We start from the raw sequence: 20614 nt of genomic DNA, 5'->3' as shown, positions 1-20614 counted from the left end.
ACTCCCGCTCACAAATTTTTTTAAAAAAAAATCCACAGTAATGGCTTTTAATTTATTACTCCTTCCGTTCCTAAATATAAGTCTTTTTAAAGATTTTATTAATAGACTACATACGGATGTATATAGACATACTTTAGACTATAGATTCACTCATTTTGCTCCGTATGTAGACCTCTAGTGGTATCTTTTAAAAGACTTATATTTAGGAACGGACGGAGTATATCTTTTTCAGACTTCACTAGGGAGGGACGCCACATATTAGTCTTTCCTGGCAGTGAGTAACAACGTAGCTGCCGAGGTATGCATCAACTTGTTCATGGCAGAAGTGCTTGCGCTCCAGTTTAGTTTACATGTAGCAACATGGGGTAGGCTGTGCTAAAGTGATGGTCAACTCTAATGCTGCTTACGCAATAATGACAATGCAAGATGGGGGAAAATACTCGTCAGGATCCTCAGCTGCAATTTTGGACGACTGTTTTCATATGAGGAGGGACTTGACATGTGTGCGTTATGAGCATTGTCGCAGGGAAGCTAATGCTGTGTGGCGGATGAGCTAGCTGAAATTATAATTTTTCTTCCCCCTAGTTCTTTGTTTGATGAGGCATGCATCATCCCGTTGCTTGTAAAAGACAATGTTTTGATCACTAGGTAATAAAAAGGGTGCGAGAATTTTAAAAAAGACATTTATGTTTATTATTTGAGTAGCTAGATGACTTGACTATATCCATTCCAGTGTTTTGTTATGATGCTGAAATCAAGGGGCCAGCCGGTGGAACAGTACGTATGTAAGGAAAAAACAAATATATTCAATAATAACACTGGAATGGAATATTCGCAAGAAAGAAACAGAAAAAAAACACTGGAATGGAATGGAATGGAAATGTAACGAGGAATGATGGGGGGGGGGGGGGGGAGGTCATTCATTGGCGGTGTGGACCGTGGACCTCCGACCACCACGCCACGGCCACGGCCACGGCCACGAGAAGCACGCACCTGCCACCCGCGTGCCCCGAGCCGAGCTAGTTACAGCACACGACTCAGCCCAGCCCAGCCGACTTTTATTGCTCGCACCCGCACCGAACCAAGGAGCGAATACAACGACCAACCAACGGCGTCCCCCTTCCAACCCGACGGACGGTCTCATCCCCCAGTTTTTCTCCCTCTTTTTTTTTTTTTCTTTTCCCGCGGCGCGCAGGCAAGCAGAACAAGACCACCATAACAAAGCATGCGCCCACCCGCAGAGCGGAGCGGAGGGCCCAGATTACAGTAATCCTTTTTTTTTTTTTTGTGTGTGTGTGTGCCGAAAGCACCCCGCCGAAGCGCCAAATTACTACCCTTTCCATTCCCCTTTCTCTTTGCTGGTGCAGCTGGTCTTCTATTCTTGTCACGAGCAAGAAACTGTTAGCTGATCCTGCTGCTTCTGCCGAGCCGATTGACGGGTCTGCTGTTCTGGAAAGAGACTTAATGGCTGCTGATTCAAATGTCCAAAAAGAACTGTGCAGCAAGCCTACTCTTGTCACGAGTGAGAAGGTGGTGGTTGAACCTGCTTCTTGTGCTGAGTCAGTAGGTGTGCCTGATGTTTTGGGCTCAGCATCTAACCTGGAGAGAAGAGATCTAAACGATGAAGATCCAATTATTCAAAAAGAACTGTTCAGCGAGTCAGTAGATGTCACAGGTGATAAAATGGTGGTCAAACCTGTCTCTCGCACCGAGTCAGTAGATGTATCTAATGTTTTGGAATCAGTATCTAACCTGGAGGGAAGAGATTTAAATGTTGAAGATTCAATTGTTCAAAAAGAGCTGTTCACGGAGTCTACTCTGGTCACAAGTGATAAAATGGTGGTTGATCCTGCCTCTTGCGCTGATGTCTCTGATGTCTTGGAATCAGTATTTAACCTCGAGAAAACAGGTTTGGAAGGTGAACATTCAAATATTCAGAAGGAATTGTATGAGGAGTCTGCTCTGGTCACAAGGGAGAACGTGGTAACTGATCCTGCCATCTGCGCTGGGTCAGTACATGTGTCTGATGTCCTGGAACCAGTATTTGACTTGGAGAAGACATATTTGGGAGGTGAAGGTTCAGATATTCAAAAAGAATTGCATGAAGGGTCTACTCTTGTTACAAGAGAGTACATGGCGGTTAATCCCGCCCCTTGCCCCGAGTCGACAGATGTGTCTTTAACAGAACAAAATCGTGGAACTTTGTGCATGGATACGCTAGCAGCAATAGAGCAATTCATGACCGCTTCACCGGAGGAAGAACCACAATGCTCTAGCCCCATTGCGTTATCCCCATGGGGCGAATCTGGTTACTATCAAGGTGACGCTGTTGATTCTGGACTATGGGGTGTCCCGGATGATACAATCAATGAAATGTGGTCATTGCTATCACCAACGCCTGCTCCCCAGCATTCATCTGGTTAGTCAGCATGTCGATGTTTACCATGCGTCCATCTATTCTTTATTGTTTAATATAATCATTCATTTTCTCTGCTCCCCAGGGGTTAAATCTGAGGTGGAGGGTGGTGCCCAGTCTGTCAACGTGGCAACTGTTGCCCAAGGAGAGTATGATTTTTTTCAAAGAGATCCAACACCAGGGGTGCATTGGGGACTGACTGAGCAGGTATGTTATACTGCAACATCTGACCAACATTTTGCTTCCTACATGACACTCAGTATGACGTTAAAGTTCTCCGTGTTACTTCAGGTGAAACCAAAAGCAACTGCTGCGCCTGTGTCATCGATAGATGTGAATGTGAGCACAGGATTGTTCGGTTGGCAACCATCAGCCAGTGAGAGATCGAACACGGGTAACACGGCTGCTGCTGCATGGAGCACTAGTCAGAATTCAAACTACTTGTACTCTAGCTATGGAGCAGCAGCACCCTCTGTCAGGACCTCTCAGGAAGCCCCAGTGAAGCAGGAATACACCGAGTTGGATGCTGCAAATTTTGGAGGGGCCCTAGGGAATTTCGGAGGGGGCCTAGGGAACAGCAGCAAGAACTGGAACGCGCCTGCTGGCAATGCTAACCGAGGCAGCCAGCGCCGTGACAGGTACTCTCAGATAAGCGAGTCTTGGCTCCTTAGCTCGAGTAACAACTCTAGGAGTAGGACAGACGGATTTGGCGGGACATCACGGACGCCCCCAAGGGGGTAGCCGCATCGGGCCGCGGTGTGTAAATTCCACGAGAGCGGGTACTGCAGGAAGGGCTCATCGTGTAGCTACGTGCACACGTCGTTTCTACAACAGTAGAGGGAAGAAGAGGTTTTGCGATTCTTTTGGTCATATGTTTCCACTTTTGTATAGACTAATCAGTCACGATGGTAGCCGACCTTAGGAGGGCGCACACGATCGATCTCCATTCAAGTGTAGTAGTAAGAGTACCAAGTATATATATGTATCTCTAGCATAGGAAAATGACTGGAGTGTTTCCCCAAAGTAGATTTGTCTGTTGTGGGGGCCATGGCAGTATTCCAATGGAACTGTATGTGTACCAAAACCATTTCTTTCATCTTGGCCTCGATTCGCCTGATGTGCCGGAAAAGTGAAGTGTGATGTCCCGACTGAATCATGTTCGTTTTCTGATGCTCCTGGTGGTGACCAGATCTGTGATAGTTTTTCGACAAACTTGTCATGGGCGAGCAAACTTTGAGGAACATGGTTTGTTTGCGCGGTTTTCATTCATTGCACAAGTTATGCAGGTGGTGATGATGAAGATTGTATTCGTGTGGTTGGTTGGTTTGTTGATCGATTGTTGTCAATGTCATGAGCTTTCTTACGGTACCTGCATACTGATTTCATTTTTATCGTCGCGTATAGTAATGCGGGCGACGCGTCCCTGTCATTATAGATGTTGTATTTGCAGTTGAAGAGTTGATAGTTGGATAGCGGCATCTCATACTAGACTAGGCCGATCCTCCTAGGTCTAGCTGAGAGCAACCTATCTATCTGATGTAATGCAAGAGACGATCGCGCTCGAATACAGCACAAAAGCTCATTATGTTTCTATATACACACATCATTTTCGTTGAACCCTACAAGTGTAATTTGTACCCTTGTCTAGGCAACTGCTACACCTGTTACTTGCTAACTGCTGTGAAGGGGGCAAAGACAGGATAGTAGGTGTTTAGTTCCAGGTGCTCCAGGATCAGCTGCGCAGCTGACAGGTAGGAAGAATGGCCATCGACGAGCTCGGTGACATCGACCTGTAACAAATTGTAGAAAAGTTATGTACTCACCTGTAAAAATTGTACACAATTATGTACTACAAGGGTAACAGAACTTGACTCGAGGCGATCAGCATGCTTACATTTTCGACGCCGGGGACATCGACGGCCTGTATCCCAGCCAATCCTTGTGTGAGTAGACTGCATGAGGTGAACTAGTAAGTCAGCAGAAAAGATGGTGACCCTAAACTGTTGTTCTGTCAATGATCATCCATGTAAAAAACACCATCTCGGCTCAAGAGCATGTGTGAATCATATGCGAAACCCGGCACCGTCTTTACCTTGCGCGGAAGGTGACGCCGAGAATCCAGTCATCTTTGGAGTACACGTTCACAAACCTTCCAGCAACCATCTGCAGCGACGTCATGAGAAAATTGTGGCAGGTTTTGAGATGCTTGAGTGTGACACACATACAACTGCACATCACAATGTTTCTGATCGCACAAAGTACCTTCCTAGCAGGCTCCCACCGCTCGCCTTTGACCGAAACCGGCGCGCCTAGGAGCACAACCCTCTCGACGAGTCCCTCTGCTTGCATCAAAACAAGTGAGCAGGACTGCAGCAAAGTATATGTATGGGAGGAGATAACTATGCAGAGGTTACCATTATCGCTTGATAAAGCAAGCTCCTGTAAGCACTTGAATATGACACGTGCCCCTAGCGAAAACCCAATGAGGGTAACAGGCCTGGGAGGATTTTGGTATCAGATGAGAAAAATAACCCAAGAAACTAACTGCGCTAAATAGAATGAGTTGCAGGTTGGGATTTACCTGTTCCCTTGCGAGCCCTTCATGAGTACTTCAGCAAGCATTTTCCCTGCCTTGTCTGATCTGAAATATTACAGTAGGTCAGTTAAGTAAACAGATTGCTATGATGAATAAAAAGGCAGCAGTCTATGTTGAGTGCGTATGATAGCATGTTATAACATTTCAATCCTCCAAATACATTAATCAGCTCTAAAAATCAAGAGAAAATTTGGTTCAATCAGTGAGCATTGCACATGGTGACAGATACTGGAGTTAGCATGTACCTATCAATAGCAACGGACCATTTACTATCGATAAAATCTGTAGCTGCAAGCAGAGTAGCAGGCCATGCAAATGCTGCAAGAAAGCCGCTTAAGACTGTTCTCATCGCACCTTGCTTCATCAATTCCAAAGCAAGTCCTGCATCAATAGCTATACATGTTAACCAAAGGCATTTGCAGCAGTGCAAACTAGATGCACAAATTTAGAAACATTACTTGATGTCAGCCAATCTTGTATTGCTGTACTCACTGCAATTATATGCTTAGACTCCCACTGAAGAATATACCTGCAAGTCATTAGTCCACAGTGTAACTGTATACGAATGTTGTACTGGTATAACATTAGATTTAAACATGTCGATGAAGTACAGCAAAAATGATCTGGAAAAAGAGTACGCCAAAAAATATTCTAGACCTTTCTAGGTTATCCTTCCATCCTTCCCAAGGTCTAATGTAATCCTCCTCATCAAAAGCAAATCCAGAAACCAAGATGCCAACCGCAAGACGCTGAAAGGGTGAACGACATCGAGGCCAAATCAGTTCAGTTACTATATGGATGAATGACATTCCAGTGAACATGGAATTTGGTGCGGCATCAGAGAGAGATAAGGAACTCACACCCTGGTTATGGTTCTCACCAATCGGTTTGAACTCAAATTCTTTCACACTACCAATCCTTCTGGCCATTTTGGTCCCCGTCAAGCCAGCTCCAGCAGCTAATTTTACAAAGGTCATTCCAAGGATAATATAAGTAACTGAGTAGAAATATATCCACAATACACAATTTTCTCATTGACCCATTCCATCTCTCTTTTGGGGGTTTATGCAGTGCATCTTCTCCCGGCAGTCCATCTAATCATCTTAATTGTAGAATGTGCCGACACAAATGAGGTGTGCAATATAACACCCATAAACAGGAAATGAAACTTTAGCTGCTAGCAGTATAGGATGAAGAAACAAAAGCTCTAAACAACATCAACACAAGGTTTAGAAAGGGCATTCAGACCTACCCCCAAATGATGCAGCCACAGCCACAGAGCCAGCAACAGACCCCGCAGCAGTAGCCATAGCAGCAAATCCACTAGCTCCTATAACAGGCATAAGTGTGCCTAGCGTTGGAGCAAGAGCACCAAACCCGGCAGCAATTGCTGGAGCAGCTAAACCTGTCATGTAGAAGAAGAGAATATGAACGACCCAGGATTTTTAGCATCTCAACAGAATTTCGAAAAAAGATCTCCTACCCCCAGTAATAGCCAGTAATGCTCCTCCAGTCAATGCAGCTGCACCAATGATTCCTCCGCGCTTCCATTTCGCCCATTTGCTTTTGGGCGACGCGTTTTCTCCTGACTGTTCTTGTTCTTTTGCTGCTGCCATAGCAGAGCATGCTACCATAACTTCGATGGCTTCCTATACAAAAGAAGAATGGGCGATCAAAAAATTATGTAGCACAGCCTGAAAGCACATGTGTATGTTTCGGTTTCCTTTGTGTTTGATGATGTCAGAATGCAGTTTGATAACATAATTATGGCTGATGCATCGGGAAAGAATGTATTGTACAAACCATTTTGATCCACTTGACATCAAGCCATGTTGCTAGCAATCGAAGAGCGACCCGATGCCGAGCGTCGTAGCCCTTCCTGAAGTGAGAGGACTTCCTGTCGTCTTCCTCTTGCGATACGGGTTTATCAGCCACGCAGGCAGAGAGGAGCGTAAACAACAGCGTCATCTTCCGGTGATCGGTAGCAGGAACGTCATCCAGGGACAACTTATCGATTCCCAGCAAGTCATCAGCAAAGCCTTTCGCCGAGGATTGAGCCACACCAGAACTAGTAGAAGTCCCTTGATCAACCTCTTTGGTTGACGATTCATCCATGGCAGTGTCACTGCTCAGGCTCATCACCATGACATCAACTCCTTTAGCCAACGCGTGTTCCTGGTCCTGGCTATCCGAAGAGCTCTCGGCATCTTCTTCGAAGATCATCCTCAGAAACTACAAAATGGAAGTGGGATCAGACGCAGCGAAGCACACATTGGGAGTTTGGAACAAAAAGGAAACAGCTATGTGAGCATATTCAGCGCTTAGTCCCAATCCTGCTGCAGTGGAATCCCCAGATGTGCTCTGCACCTCACTGTGTGAAACGAAATGTAAACCCAACTAGGGCGACCGAGGACACACAAGTGTGATGAAGGGTCGTACCGCGCCGATGTGGTGCTTGGCCTCCGGCGAGGCCGCCGTCTCCTCCAGCCCCGGCCACGCGGCGGGGTCGATCTCCAGGAACCTGACAGGACAGTGATCCCCAACCCCAAGCAGTAAGTGAGACTGAAACTGAAGCGTTCGTTTCAGAATTGGTAACCGCTGAGTCAAATGTGGGGGGCGGGGGCGGACCGGACCTGAAGACGGGGCGGAGGAGGCCGCGGGAGTCGTGCGTCCAGAGCGCCTTGGCGGCGGCTGCGGCGTCTTCCCCGCTGCCTCCGGTGGAGCTGCTGCTACCGCTGCCGCTGCCGCTGCCGCCGCTGGCGCTGCTGGCGCGCTCCTCCTCGTCGTCGGCGGCGGGGGAGGAGCCGAGGAGGACGGACTGGTGGATCTGCGCCTGGCGGAGCGCGAGCGCCAGCAGGGCCCCCGCCGCGTAGCGCTGCGTCGGCGTCAGCAGCGCCGCCGCCATGGCTGGGCGACGCGGGCGGCAGTCGGCAGCTGGGGTTTGCTTCCAGGGAGGGAGGCGACGTGGACCTGTTGGGCCGGACGCGTGCCGGCGCCGGTGGTTTTTATACCTTGTGCCGGTCAAACTTTGGGTTTGCTGACTTCTTCTTCTACTACAATAGACTGTTACTTTAACTTCACATGAAATCTATTTTGAAATATCTTGGTTCTCGCAAAATTTAAGGGGAACAAATTGCGATCGAACATATTTTTCGTCAGATTTACTAATCCTAGATTGCCTAAAAGCAGAATTTGGAACAATCGATTTCACACAAGAGAGAAGAGAAGGACCGACATCCAAGCACGCACCGACCGTGGCATCGTAGGTGGAGAGCGTGACAGAGGTGACGGTACTGACAACCGTCAGTAGTTCCGGCATGGTAAAGCACGTGATCACAAGTTTCACAAGGGACCACACATGCGGGGTTTACCCGGATTCAGACCCTCATGGTTGATGTAATACCTTAGCCTTGTGCAAGAGCATTATTTCATAATCATGTTTGTTGCGAAAGTTTGTTCATATAAGTGAGAGAGCAAGTGTTGTTTAATGATATGAATAACATAAGGGCCATATTTTCATTGTGAATGTTATGAATCTTGATGGTAATATTGACATCCATAACATTAACGCTAAATATTGCAAGATTGATACGAATCTCACATGTTTGCAGCAATGTGATGGATTTTAGAGTCATCTTGATTTTGCATCATTTGACACTCGCAAACTTTCGTTAAAGGATAAAATGACTAAAACATCGCTCATAGGCCATAAGGAAGATGCAACTAACTTATTGGTAATCATGCATATAGATGTATGCGGTCCAATGAGTAGCTTTGCATATGGATTCTTCTAATTCTTTACTTACAGTGATGATTTAAGTGGATATATGAATATGTACTTAATAAACATAAACCTGTAACCTTTAAAAAGTTCAAAGTATTTCAGAGTGAAGTATAAAGTTATTGTAACAATATAAGTTAAGTTTCTGCAATGGGATTGCGGAAAGAACTTTTAATTTACATGCTTAGCAAACATTTTATGAGTCATGAAATTGTTTCATAACATGCATCTCTCGAAACGCTTCTACTGTGAGTAGAGTGTCCGAGAAATGTAATCAAACCTGATATAACATGATACCATCAAAGGTGATGTTAATAAATTTGCCATTATCTTTCGGAGTTATACTTTAGTGACTACGAATTTTACACCAAAAAGAGCGCAATCATATGTGTTGAAATGACATCACACATGAACGAGCCAAAGGGTGCCATGGAAGATGTTTTTTCCCAATCTAATTCCTTCATCTATCTTTGGGGCTAGCCGGGGTAGGCGTCCAAAAAACACAATCGCTTGGATCCCGCGGTGGAATCAATGCCTTGTTACAACATTTTTTATACTTCACTCTGGAATCCAAGAGGACTTTGGGCAGGCGGTAGCCACCAATGACCGGATAAAGCACAAGGGTGAATTTTCCTGGGTGGAGGATGTCATCTAAGTGATTGGTTCAATCGAAGGAGATGGTGGAGTCACACCACTTTAGGCATTTTGTATTGATGGGCGCGGTTGTGTAAACGAATCCGCAAGTGAGTTTTAGGCTCTCCTTGTGTTGGTGGCCCGGAAGATCATGTGCACGTGTTGTACCAGAGCGGGATGGTGGGTTGTAGAAAACTAATTGACTTGGTGTTGCCAAAAAATCTTGGGATCGTGCCCCAAGGCAGGTGCTGAGGAGAACGTCCATTGTTGCATGCCATGGAGACGGCGAGTGACGTCCTACTTGGTGAACTGTAGCTCCGAGCTCTTGCTCAGAGGATCCTGTATGATGACGGGTGGCGAGTTGGCGTAGAGTCAACCCATTTTATCAGCGGTGAAGGTGAAGGCGCCGACTTGGGGTTGAGATCCAATTTGGGTTAGTTCTTCGATCGACACATCCCCGTACCTAGTGTGCCAATTGACATTATTGAAACCCATCAGTAGTCTCAGTGGGGTAGAGTGCGTGGTCGAAAGTTCTAGAGGAAATAACACATGGGAGGTTTACCTAGGTTTTGACCCTCATGGTTGGTAATACCCTACTTCTACTTTTGCTCTAATTGCTTGCGGGGAAAACACCTCACGCGAGGGGGTTACAATATGCGTGGACATGAACTATTGAGCCATGGGTTATATGTTCGACAAACCGTCTTGGAGTCTCAACCTGCAGGAGCCCTGGAATTTTACGCCAAGGTAAGCTTCTTCCTGAAAGAGGGTTCCATACGCAGCCGGGGGCTCTTGAAGACACATGCCCTTCTGGGCCCTAAGGCTAGCCCATCATTTGGCTTACCAATCGATGAGCCGCCCCCAATGTCATACACCGCCAAGAGGCTTGAGGACTTTGGTTCGGGGTGCCCTGCCAAAGACGGACAAGGGAGAGGCTTGTAGAGGAGTGGTTGGGGGCAGTGACATCACACCAAAAGGGATCGTCTTTGGTTGGTAGTTAGGATTAGGTTGGAGGGAGGCACATTGGACATATGCTAGCAATTAGGCTTTGGTTGGAGGGTGGAGCAATAGGAGCACTCAATGGATGGGGATGAAGAAGGTGGAGTCAATCCAACAGTTAGAAGGATGTACCAAAGTCCATGACCAATCATGCAGTTTTGAAATAGGCTCTTGTCTCGTTTTATAGATAAAACATAAACCAAAGTACACGATCAATCATGCATTGCAGCTAACTTTTCATGAAGAAGGAAGGGGTGAGCCGCACACATGTGTTTGAAGAGGTTGGCTTTCACGTGTTACACATGTTTGTTCCTTTTTTGTCTCCTTTTCCTTTGACAGGGCCACGAACGTTTCCTTACACGTGGATGTCTAAAATCTTACAAAAAATCATAATTCTCAATTTCAATGTTTCCAAAATGCAAAACCCGAATGTTCATTGTTTTTGAATCTCCAAGACTAAGTAGCATATATATAGAGTGATGATCCATAATTATATGGTATCAATCGTAATCCTTTTGATAAGTAAGAGTGTCGAACCCAACTAGGAGCAGAAGGAAATGACAAGTGATTTTCAGCATGGTATTCTCTGCAAGTGCTATGAGTAACAATGATAGGTAGTTTTGTAGCAAGATAATTCGTAACAAGTGACAAGTAACAATAGTAACAAGTGTGCAACAAGATAGCCTAATCCTTTTTGTAGCAAATGACATGCCTCAAAATACTCCTATATGAAGCAAGCACTCCCGAGAACACATGGAAACTTCTGTCTAGTCATGTCCATCATATTGAGTTCATTCGAGTTCGTTACTGTGATAATTTGATATTTGGGTGGATCGGTGCTAAGGTGCTGTTCTTACTTAAATAAACAACCCACTTATGATTACCCCCTCGCAAGCATCCATAACTATGAAACACGAATTAAGATAATCTAACCATAGCATGACATGTATGGATCCAAATCACCCCCTTATAAAATAACACATAAACTAGGTGTCACGCCCAAGATGCGACCATATCCTCAATTTGGCACGAAGGCCTCGTCAGGAATAGAAGCGCATCTCGTCGTGTCGCAAGAATGGATATCGTTACAAGTACATGTACTGAAAAGAAGAGATATATATATATATATATAGAGTTGGCTTACACTCGCCACAAGCTACATCAGAGTCACATCAGTACATTACATAATCATCAAGAGTAAGAGCAGGGTCCGACTACGGACGAAAACAAACGAGAAAAAATAAGAACGACGTCCATCCTTGCTATCCCAGGCTGCCGACCTGGAACCCATCCTAGATCGATGAAGAAGAAGAAGAAGAAGCAACTCCAAATGAACAATCAACGCGCTCGCGTCAAGTAACCTTTACCTGTACCTGCAACTGGTGTAGTAGTAATCTGTGAGCCACAGGGGACTCAGCAATCTCATTTCCAAAGGTATCAAGACTAGCAAAGCTTAATGGGTGAGGTATGATTAAGTGGTGAGGTTGCAGCAGTGGCTAAGCATATATTTGGTGGCTAACTTACGAGTACAAGAAATAAGAGGGGGAAGAACTACGCATAACGGACGTGAACTACTGATGATCAAATGAATGATCCTGAACACCTACCTACGTCAGACATAACCCCACCGTGCCCTCGATCGGGGAAGGAACTAACGAAAGAGACAGTCACGGTTACGCACACAGTTGGCATATTTTAATTAAATTACTTCAAGTTATCTAGAACTAGTGTTAAACAAAGTTTCCACGTTGCCACATAACCGCGTGCACGGCTTTTCGAAAAATTTAACCCTGCAGGGGTGCTCCAACTAGTCCATCACAAGTTACCACAAGCTGCATAGAAATCCTCAATCACGAAGCTCGCGATCTCGTCGGATTCCCTAGTGGAAAACCTCAACTCTGAGATTAACCAAAGCATCACCGGAATCCCGATGCACAAGATATCTCGTCAAAGGTAAAACTAATCCAGCAAGGCCGCTCGACGTGTCGACGAACCCGATAGGAGCCGCGTATCTTGTTCTCAGGACACGACGGATGGAACTAGCTACGAGTGCCAAACCTCGAGTTTCCTCGCGGTGGCCCCGCAGGCAGACTGTTTGGGACCAACACCATCAGCACTGGCCCCTCCTGTTTATGTAAAATTACTCCTCGGGTAGCGCTAACTCCCTATGCATTTCAGTATTATCAAATTATTATGTTGGGCAAATGTAAAACCAATGTTGGGCCTTGCCATACCAGCTTTAATCTAAAACGAATTATCAAGGGGGTCCCCATAACAACCCCGATCGTGTTAGGAGCGCTCAATTATGGAAGATAACACCGGTAGCCGAAACTAAGGGGGCAAAGGTGGAACAAAACACCAGGCTAGAAAGACCGAGCCTTCCATCTTTTACCAAGTATATAGGTGCATTAAATTAAATAGCATTAATATGGTGATATGACAAGGAACCCATGTTTTCACATGGAAGCAACTGCACCTGCAACTAGCAACGCTAACACATGGATAAGCAAGCAGTAACATAGCCAATCAGTGGTTTGCTAGGTCGAACAGGTTGAAGGTAATCATGGCATTGTTGAGAGGCTGATATTTAACATGTGGTAGGCAACGAGACATAACGATAGAAACGGTAAAACTAGCATGGCAATGATAGTAATGGTATCTGGGGAAATGGTCATCTTGCCTGAGATCCCGCTTGGAAGAAGAATGCCTCCGTGAAGCAGACGAACCGACGTAGTCGAACGGGTCCTCACAATCCGACACGCTGCGGAACTCTATCGAGACGAAGCAAACCGGAAACAAGAATCATCACACGATATTCACTAGACGATGCACAACACAAATGATGCATGAGCAGCTGAATACATGCAAGACACGGCATGACAATTCACGTCAAACAAACACCACACATTAAGTGAAGTTCAATAGGCAACGAGTTGCATATTGACGAAACTCCACATCTAATTATTTAGTTCTATCCCGATTAGATACACAGCAACATTAAATGTGGTTAAACATGGCAAGAGGTGAAGCGTAATCAAACTACCTATCTAGGCATTTTAAATGAGGTCGGAAATGACTTATAGCACCTCCGAAACGACCTCACATGTTAATTTACAAATATGTCCAGATCTGAATTAACACATTAAATTAGTTGTTAAACAGCAAAACAAATAGGTTCACGTGATTCTACGCGTCGAGATAAGCAATTTACACATAGAGAACATCTCCAACGGAGCTACGGATCAAAAGTTACAAGCACCGCAAGATATGATGGCATGAATGCAATATGTGTGCAACGACGGTCACGAGCACTTCAAAACATATAACCAGCAAGAGAAACTGAAACTACACGAGATTCTAAGCAAGTTTCATGTAGGACACGATCAAATCGGAGCTACGGTTCAACATCTACGAGCAAAACGAGAATTCACTACAATCTGCCAAAATCAGCCACATAACACTTTCTAGGCCCCACAACTACGGGCTACACTATTCCGATAAACTCAAGCAAGGCATGGCACGAAAGAGGGCAAGAAGCACTACTACAAAAAACTAACAACAACTAGCATGGCATCATGAATCACTAGGGAAAGAAGACATAAAATGGCATCTCATACACTATTTCAGACTTGGTGAAAATTACACCTCATGAAAGTGCAGTTTACGATCTGAAGCCATATTGACAGCAGCAAAACCTATAGCTACAGGACTCCAGATGGCATGAAAATTGACAACATGCTAGAGAAACACAAGGGCTACAACTAACTCCATTGGACCAACCTCAAAAGAGCTACAGAACAAAAGATACAAGCAAGACAAGACAACAACAAAATATAACAGATTCCAGACTTAGAAATATTTCAGCTCGTCCAAATCAGCACTATTTCTAGCAACTTGAGGGCTATCAAACCACACCTAAACATGCATTTCTATTGCAACCAAAAATACCAGGGGCTATACTAAACACCCAAGAACAACTCCCTAGTTGACAACTTAATCAAACGAAGCACGGAATAAATCCTACGAATTAAACAAAAGGGCATCACGGCAAAATATCGCACGAACTAACTTGCTCAAAAGCTAAAACTAATTGCACAGAAAAATCCCATGGATTTTTCTACCCCGAAAACATATAAAATATGTGGGGTTGCACAACAATATAATGCTACACGAAAATGCGAGAAAATAACCTATACACGGGAAAATAAACTATCGGCAAACCCTACACGCAAAAATGTCAATGACCGCTCTAAAATACATGGAAAAATGGTTTCTAAAACATGGGCATTTATGCTACGGCATTCGGGCTATTCGAACATGCGCGGAAAAATAATACGGGCTATATTCTATTTGGACAACATACTAATCTATGCATTTGACACGTTAAACTACGTCAAATAATTATGCAAGTTGTAAATACGGATTCTACACAAGAAACTACGCGAAAACCATATACTACATGTCGCGAACCGACTAACGGAAATAAACTACGTACGATCTAATATACGTATATTTTTCTGGAATTTATTATAATTCCGAAAAATCCCTAAAAAGAAAAAAATACTATCGGGCCTAATCTATTTACTAATGGGCTACATAGGCATGGCGTTACATAATAAAAATGCACGCGGGCGAGGGACATAACTCGGCTCACCTTGGGCCTCCACTTGGGCCGGCCTGGAGCTGCGGGCTTGGGGGAAGTTGGGCCGAAGCAGGCCTGGGGCGCGGAGGCGGCCTCGAGGCAACCACATGCGAGGCGTGAGGCCGACCCAGGAGCGTGGCGCGGCCCATTGGCGCGACGCGAGCGGCAGGCTAGCGCTGGTTCCGTGCTCGCAGGAACAAGGAGGCCGGCGGCGGCGGTTCCTGGGGGCTCCAGCGAGCGAGCCCACCGACGGGACCCGAGGGAAAACGACAGATCTGGATCGGCGGCGCTCGATTCGTCCCTTTCAGGCGAGGGCGAGGCCCTAAGCTGCGAGCTGCACGTCCATGCCGCCCGGGACCTGCGAGGGAGAGAGTGAGCGCCGGGAGATAGAAGAAGAAGACATGAGAAGAGGGAGCTCCTACCTGGGAGGGCTGCGGCGGCAGTACGGGCCTGCTCCGACGAGCGCGGCGAGGTCCAGGGCGGAGCGGCATGGGAAGGGGCGGCGCGCAGGCATCCGCAACGGCGGCCGACGGGCATGGGCACGCAGAGCAGACGAGCTCGGGGAGATCGGGGGCAGAACGTGGGCGGCGGCGGCTCGGGCCCGGGCAGGCCTTAGATGGGTTTGGCGGGCCCGCGGTGGCTGGCGGCTGGTGGGAGAGAGTGGCTGCGCGGCTAGGGTTAGGGGGTAGGTGGGCGCGGATCCCGAGGTGGAAGGAGGGGGTGTCTAAAAATGCACTCGGGAACTATATATAGACAAATGGGGGCTAGGTTTAGCGAAATTTTGACCCGGATCAACCGTGCGGTCGGATTCGGATGATTCCGCACGCGGTAACGGGCGAGGCCGTGTAGAGGGGATATCCGGGGACGAGAGGGAGAACGGGCAACGCGGCAACGAGTTTTTAAAACACCGACAAACGTCCGATGGTAGACCGGATACGGTGCCGCTACGGTCGACCGTTCGGGTAACAGACGAACCCCGATCGCGACGAAATTCGACAGGCGGCCTAACTAAAACAAATTACGACCGCATGCTAAGTTTCACCCCGATTAGAGAAAGTTTTAAACGCACTTTAAAAACAGGGTTTCGAACGGTGCCGCGGGCCCGTGCGTGTGTGGTCGGGCTCAGAACGGACAACGACGAGAACCAGCAACTACCAACGGATGCAAGTTTTGAAAACGGGAGGCAACGGAGATGCCGATGCAATGCAGATGATGCGCATGATGCGATGATGATGCAACAAATAAAGATACCCACACGATGGAAACGGAAAGGAAAGGGGAATCTTCTGGAACGCCGGCATCGGGCTGTCACACTAGGGTTTGAACTTCTGTCACTCTAGCAACCCATCATGTAGTTATCACTTCACAATGCCTTCCCTTAGGGATTGTCCAACCCACCAGACATGCCTATTCCACCCAGAACGCGTGGCAACGCAACGGTCAGGCGGTGACAATGCGGCTGGCATGCAAATTCTCGTGCTCTGGAGGTGGGGGCACTCGACTACCATCCAAACCTCGACGTCAAGACACTACACCATGTATTTATGATTAAATAGATACTTATGTACCTATAAATGATTTTTGGGGAAAATAAAAAGCAAATTATAATACAACTGCAGTTCAAATTTAATCCGCTTCCATCTGAATCGACATAAATTTGTCTTTTTCACGAGAGGTGCATAAAAGTTTTTAACACCCAACCATTTTGTCAATTGTACATTAAATATATCCTACTATTTTTACAAAAATGATTTGGTATAATTTTGAAACAAATATATGGTAGGTAGTTCACAAAAAAATTCATTTTGGACACTTGAAAAATGGAGAATGATTTCTACATAGAAGGAAAATGAAAACTTTCTTAATTAACATTGTTTGTCATTTGAATATGCACCCTTGTGCATAATATTATATCATTTCAACAAACTATGTCATAAATGTCGTCATAAGATGGATCATTTGACTTGAAAGCCATGAATCTTCATACATGATAGCCCATTTCTAAGAACACTTTTTAAAAATAATTGTCGTATTATAAATTTATTATTTTTCCTGATAACTTTGTCACATATAATGACACAATGCAATGATTTTCCATTTTTTGAATTTTTTATGGCTATTTCAAAATGCGGTCAAAACAGAGGGTATGATCGTTCCTACCTAGTGGTTGAATCTTGAAAATATTTTGGTGTTTCTCTGATTAAGTAGATACTTGTATACCTAGAAATGGTTTTTGAGAAAAATAAAGAGCAAACTATAATGTAGCTGTAGTTTAAATTTGATTCGTTTCGAGCTGATTCAACGAAAATTTGTCTTTTTCACGAGAGGTCGATAAAAGCCTCCAACACTAAACCATTTGGTCAATTGTACATTAAATATGTCCTAGTATGTTAGAAAAATGATTTTGTCCAATTTTGCAACAAATATATGGTAGGTCCTTCACAAAAAAACTCATTTTAGGTACTCAAAAAATGGAAAATAAATTTTGCGTCCAAAGAAAATGAATTTTTTCTTAGGCAACATTGTTTGCCATTCCAATACGCACCCTTGTGCACAATATGAGGTCATTTTAACATACTATGTCATGAATGTGGCCATAAGATTGATTATTCGGCTTGAAAGCCATGAATCTTTAGAGATGATAGCTCATTTCTGAAAACACTTTTAAAAAATAATTGACATATTACAATTTTATTATTTTACCTGCTAACTTTGTCACATATAATGACACAATGTGAAGGTTTTCCATTATTTTGATTATTTTGAATTTTTCATGCCATTTCAAACTGCGGTCAAAACGGCGGGCATGACCATTCCTAGCTAGTGGTTGAATCTTGGAATTTTTTTGGTGTTTCTCTGATTAAATAGATACTTTTATATCTAAAAATACTTTTGGAAACAATAAAGAGCAAACTATAATGCAGCTGCAGTTTAAATTTGACCAGCTTTCAGCTGAATCTGCAGAAATTTGTCTTTTTCACGAGAGGTGGATAAAATATTTTCACACCCAACCATTTGGTCAATTTTACATTAAATATGGCCTAGTAATTTATAAAAATGACTTGGTCCAATTTTGCAACAAATATATGGTAAGTTCTTCACAAAAAAACTCATTTTGAGCACTCAAAAAAAATGGAAAATGAATCCATCTTCATAACGTGTTTCTTCTTAGCCAAAATCAGGTGTCAACAAGGCCCTTCACAAAAAACCATCTTTGTCACTCGTAAATAGTAAATGTTTTTCTTATGATTTTTTTAATTAATTACGACCTATTTAGATGGCCATAACGTATTCATAGTGTTTACTCCGTTCTGATTGGTCCATAAGGATCTCAAGCGGATCATGCATCAAGGACCGTTGGATGATCCCGGATCCAACGAAAGCCCTCTACTCTGTAGATGAAACCCTAGCTTTGTCCTCGCATTTTTCATCCACCCCGCCTCCTTTCTTCCTCTCTTCTCCTTCCTCCCTTCCTCCCGAGCTCCCCGATCCAATCCCTTCCCCACATCGGCGGCACCACCCACCGCCCCGCCTCGCTTCCTCATACCTCGTCGCCGTCGTCGTCGGTCATGGCCGCTGCTCCCACCCGGATGCTTGGACAAATAACAAGAAGGGGCGCGCTTCCCCGTGGATCTCCTCCCTCCGAGAGATCTGTAGCGAGCGGGCGAGGGCTCGATCCGCAGATGGAGGAGACGGCGGCCGTGGCGGCGGCGACGGAGACCGTGACGGAGACGGAGACAGCGGAGAAGTCATCGTACAGGTACTGGGTGCGGCAGGCCACGGGCGAGGCGGCGCCCCTCCCCGTGCCCCACAAACTCGACCCCGCCGCCGCCAACGGCGTTGGCGGCGGCAACCCCAAAGCGCCGCCGTCCCTTGGCTCCGTTGGATGACCGACGGGTTCGGCAACCCCAACGCGCCGCCGTCCCTCGGCAACCCCAACGTACGCTGGTGCATGCATGCAGGTGTCCCGTCGTCGGACTCGTACCCTCCATCCTACGGGCCGGCAGCGTCGCCGAGCGGTACGAGCTCGTACGAGTTCAGCGGGTACAAATCGTGCTTCACGTACGATGAGCTGACGGGGATCACCAACGGGTTCTTGGCGGACAAGGTGATCGGCGAACGCGGGTTCAGGAAGGTGTACATGGGCGCGCTGGGCGACGGGCGGCGCGTGGCGGTGAAGCAGCTCAAGGTCGGAGGCGGGCAGGGGGAGAAGGAGTTCCGCGCCGAGGTGGACATCATCAGCCGCATCCACCATCGCCACCTGGTGACGCTGGTCGGGTACTGCGTCACCGAGAACCACCACCTCCTCGTCTACGAGTTCGTCTCCAACGACACGCTCGAGCACCACCTGCATGGATAAGGGCTTCCTGTGATGGACTGGCCGAAGCGGATGAAGATTGCCATCGGATCAGCCCGTGGATTGACCTACTTGCACGAAGACTGTAGGTGACACGTGGTTTGTTCGATCATGCTGCTTTAGTTCTCTACAACTGTAAGAGGAGCTGTTTATTGAACTTGTATTGTTGTTGCGTGGCAGGCCATCCTAGGATCATACATCGGGATATCAAGTCAGCCAACATTCTCCTGGATGACGCCTTCGAGGCAAAGGTATTGCAGGCAGCACAGAGCTGGTTCATCCTCCCTTCATGTACCACCACTACTGACGATGGACGTCGATTTCATTTCTTGGCTCCACCTCCGCAGGTTGCAGATTTCGGTCTTGCTAAGCTCACCAACGTCGCCATGACTCATGTTTCCAGGCGCGTCATGGGCACATTCGGGTAAGCTCCTGCCTCCTGGGGCAAAAATGTAGTAGAACTTTGCAGCCCACACTTAATTTTACATCATCTTTGCTGGTCTAGTTACTACAGTATATCTTGGTTCTGTTATTGTGGTACACAATGGAGTTTGTCAGCTAGGCATATGATGTTACAAGGAGATGCTACTGAGATGTCACCCATCGTTGAAGTATCTTAAACCGAGTTTTTAAAACTGATGCTTGGTTTAGCTAGTGCTGGTAGCTTAGAGTGAGTATTGCTTATCTGTTTGTCAATCGAAATCCACAACACATTAAATCTAGCAGTGGTTCATTGCTTGTCTAATTAGCCCTTAGAGCTGTTAGGAAAGCAATTTATCTGTATTGAAAGCCCAATGGATATATATATAAACTTACACATGACTTGAGGTGTAAGAAAAGTAAACATAGACTATTAAGGGCTCCTAGACTAATACTAATAGACTAATAAGGACTCCTAGACTAATACTAATACTTCCTAACACCCCCCTCAAATGCAAAGCGTATGCAATAGCATTGCATTTGAAGAAGTGTAATACTAAAAAAACAATGATAATCCAAATCCGCGTCTTGAGAGTGTCGTGGTAGCATGAAGAGTCTTCAAAACTTGTCGAGTCGCCGAATAAGAGAACGAAGAGATGGCACATCAGAGGTAAACACCGCATTACTTGAAGAAGATAAGTATCAAGAGAAGATGGGTTGTCAAAAGAAGATGACACATCAAGAGGAAGACACCAAAGAGATGGCACATC

At 45.8% G+C, this 20614-nt stretch overlaps 2 protein-coding genes and 2 pseudogenes across 2 annotated transcripts; 2 read left to right on the top strand and 2 right to left on the bottom strand.

The window, feature by feature from the left end:
- Positions 1-1225: 1225 nt before the first annotated feature.
- On the top strand, positions 1226-3569 carry LOC123450921 (zinc finger CCCH domain-containing protein 20-like). Its single transcript, XM_045127953.1, has 4 exons — positions 1226-1266; positions 1368-2419; positions 2502-2623; positions 2708-3569. Exons 1-4 carry the CDS (start codon positions 1226-1228, stop codon positions 3155-3157), a joined length of 1665 nt encoding a protein of 554 aa, XP_044983888.1. The 3' UTR covers positions 3158-3569.
- A 412-nt stretch (positions 3570-3981) lies between these two features.
- LOC123450030 (transmembrane and coiled-coil domain-containing protein 4-like) lies at positions 3982-7982 on the bottom strand. The gene is made up of 15 exons (XM_045127425.1): positions 7646-7982; positions 7452-7533; positions 6816-7244; positions 6496-6661; positions 6265-6417; positions 5873-5970; positions 5670-5761; positions 5471-5541; positions 5258-5393; positions 4998-5057; positions 4831-4913; positions 4679-4755; positions 4509-4579; positions 4311-4368; positions 3982-4206 (listed from the first exon to the last, which is right to left on the bottom strand). Exons 1-15 carry the CDS (start codon positions 7915-7917, stop codon positions 4081-4083), a joined length of 1974 nt encoding a protein of 657 aa, XP_044983360.1. The 5' UTR covers positions 7918-7982; the 3' UTR covers positions 3982-4080.
- Positions 7983-18608: 10626 nt separating this feature from the next.
- LOC123450918 lies at positions 18609-19819 on the bottom strand (annotated as a pseudogene).
- Positions 19820-19984: 165 nt separating this feature from the next.
- Positions 19985-20069, top strand: LOC123451514 (annotated as a pseudogene).
- The last annotated feature ends 545 nt before the right edge of the window (positions 20070-20614 follow it).

The sequence above is a fragment of the Hordeum vulgare genome, chromosome 4H, assembly GCF_904849725.1.
Source record: "Hordeum vulgare subsp. vulgare chromosome 4H, MorexV3_pseudomolecules_assembly, whole genome shotgun sequence".
NCBI lineage: Eukaryota > Viridiplantae > Streptophyta > Magnoliopsida > Poales > Poaceae > Hordeum > Hordeum vulgare.
Note: the sequence above shows the minus strand (reverse complement) of the source record. Positions and strands in the feature narration are given on the sequence as shown.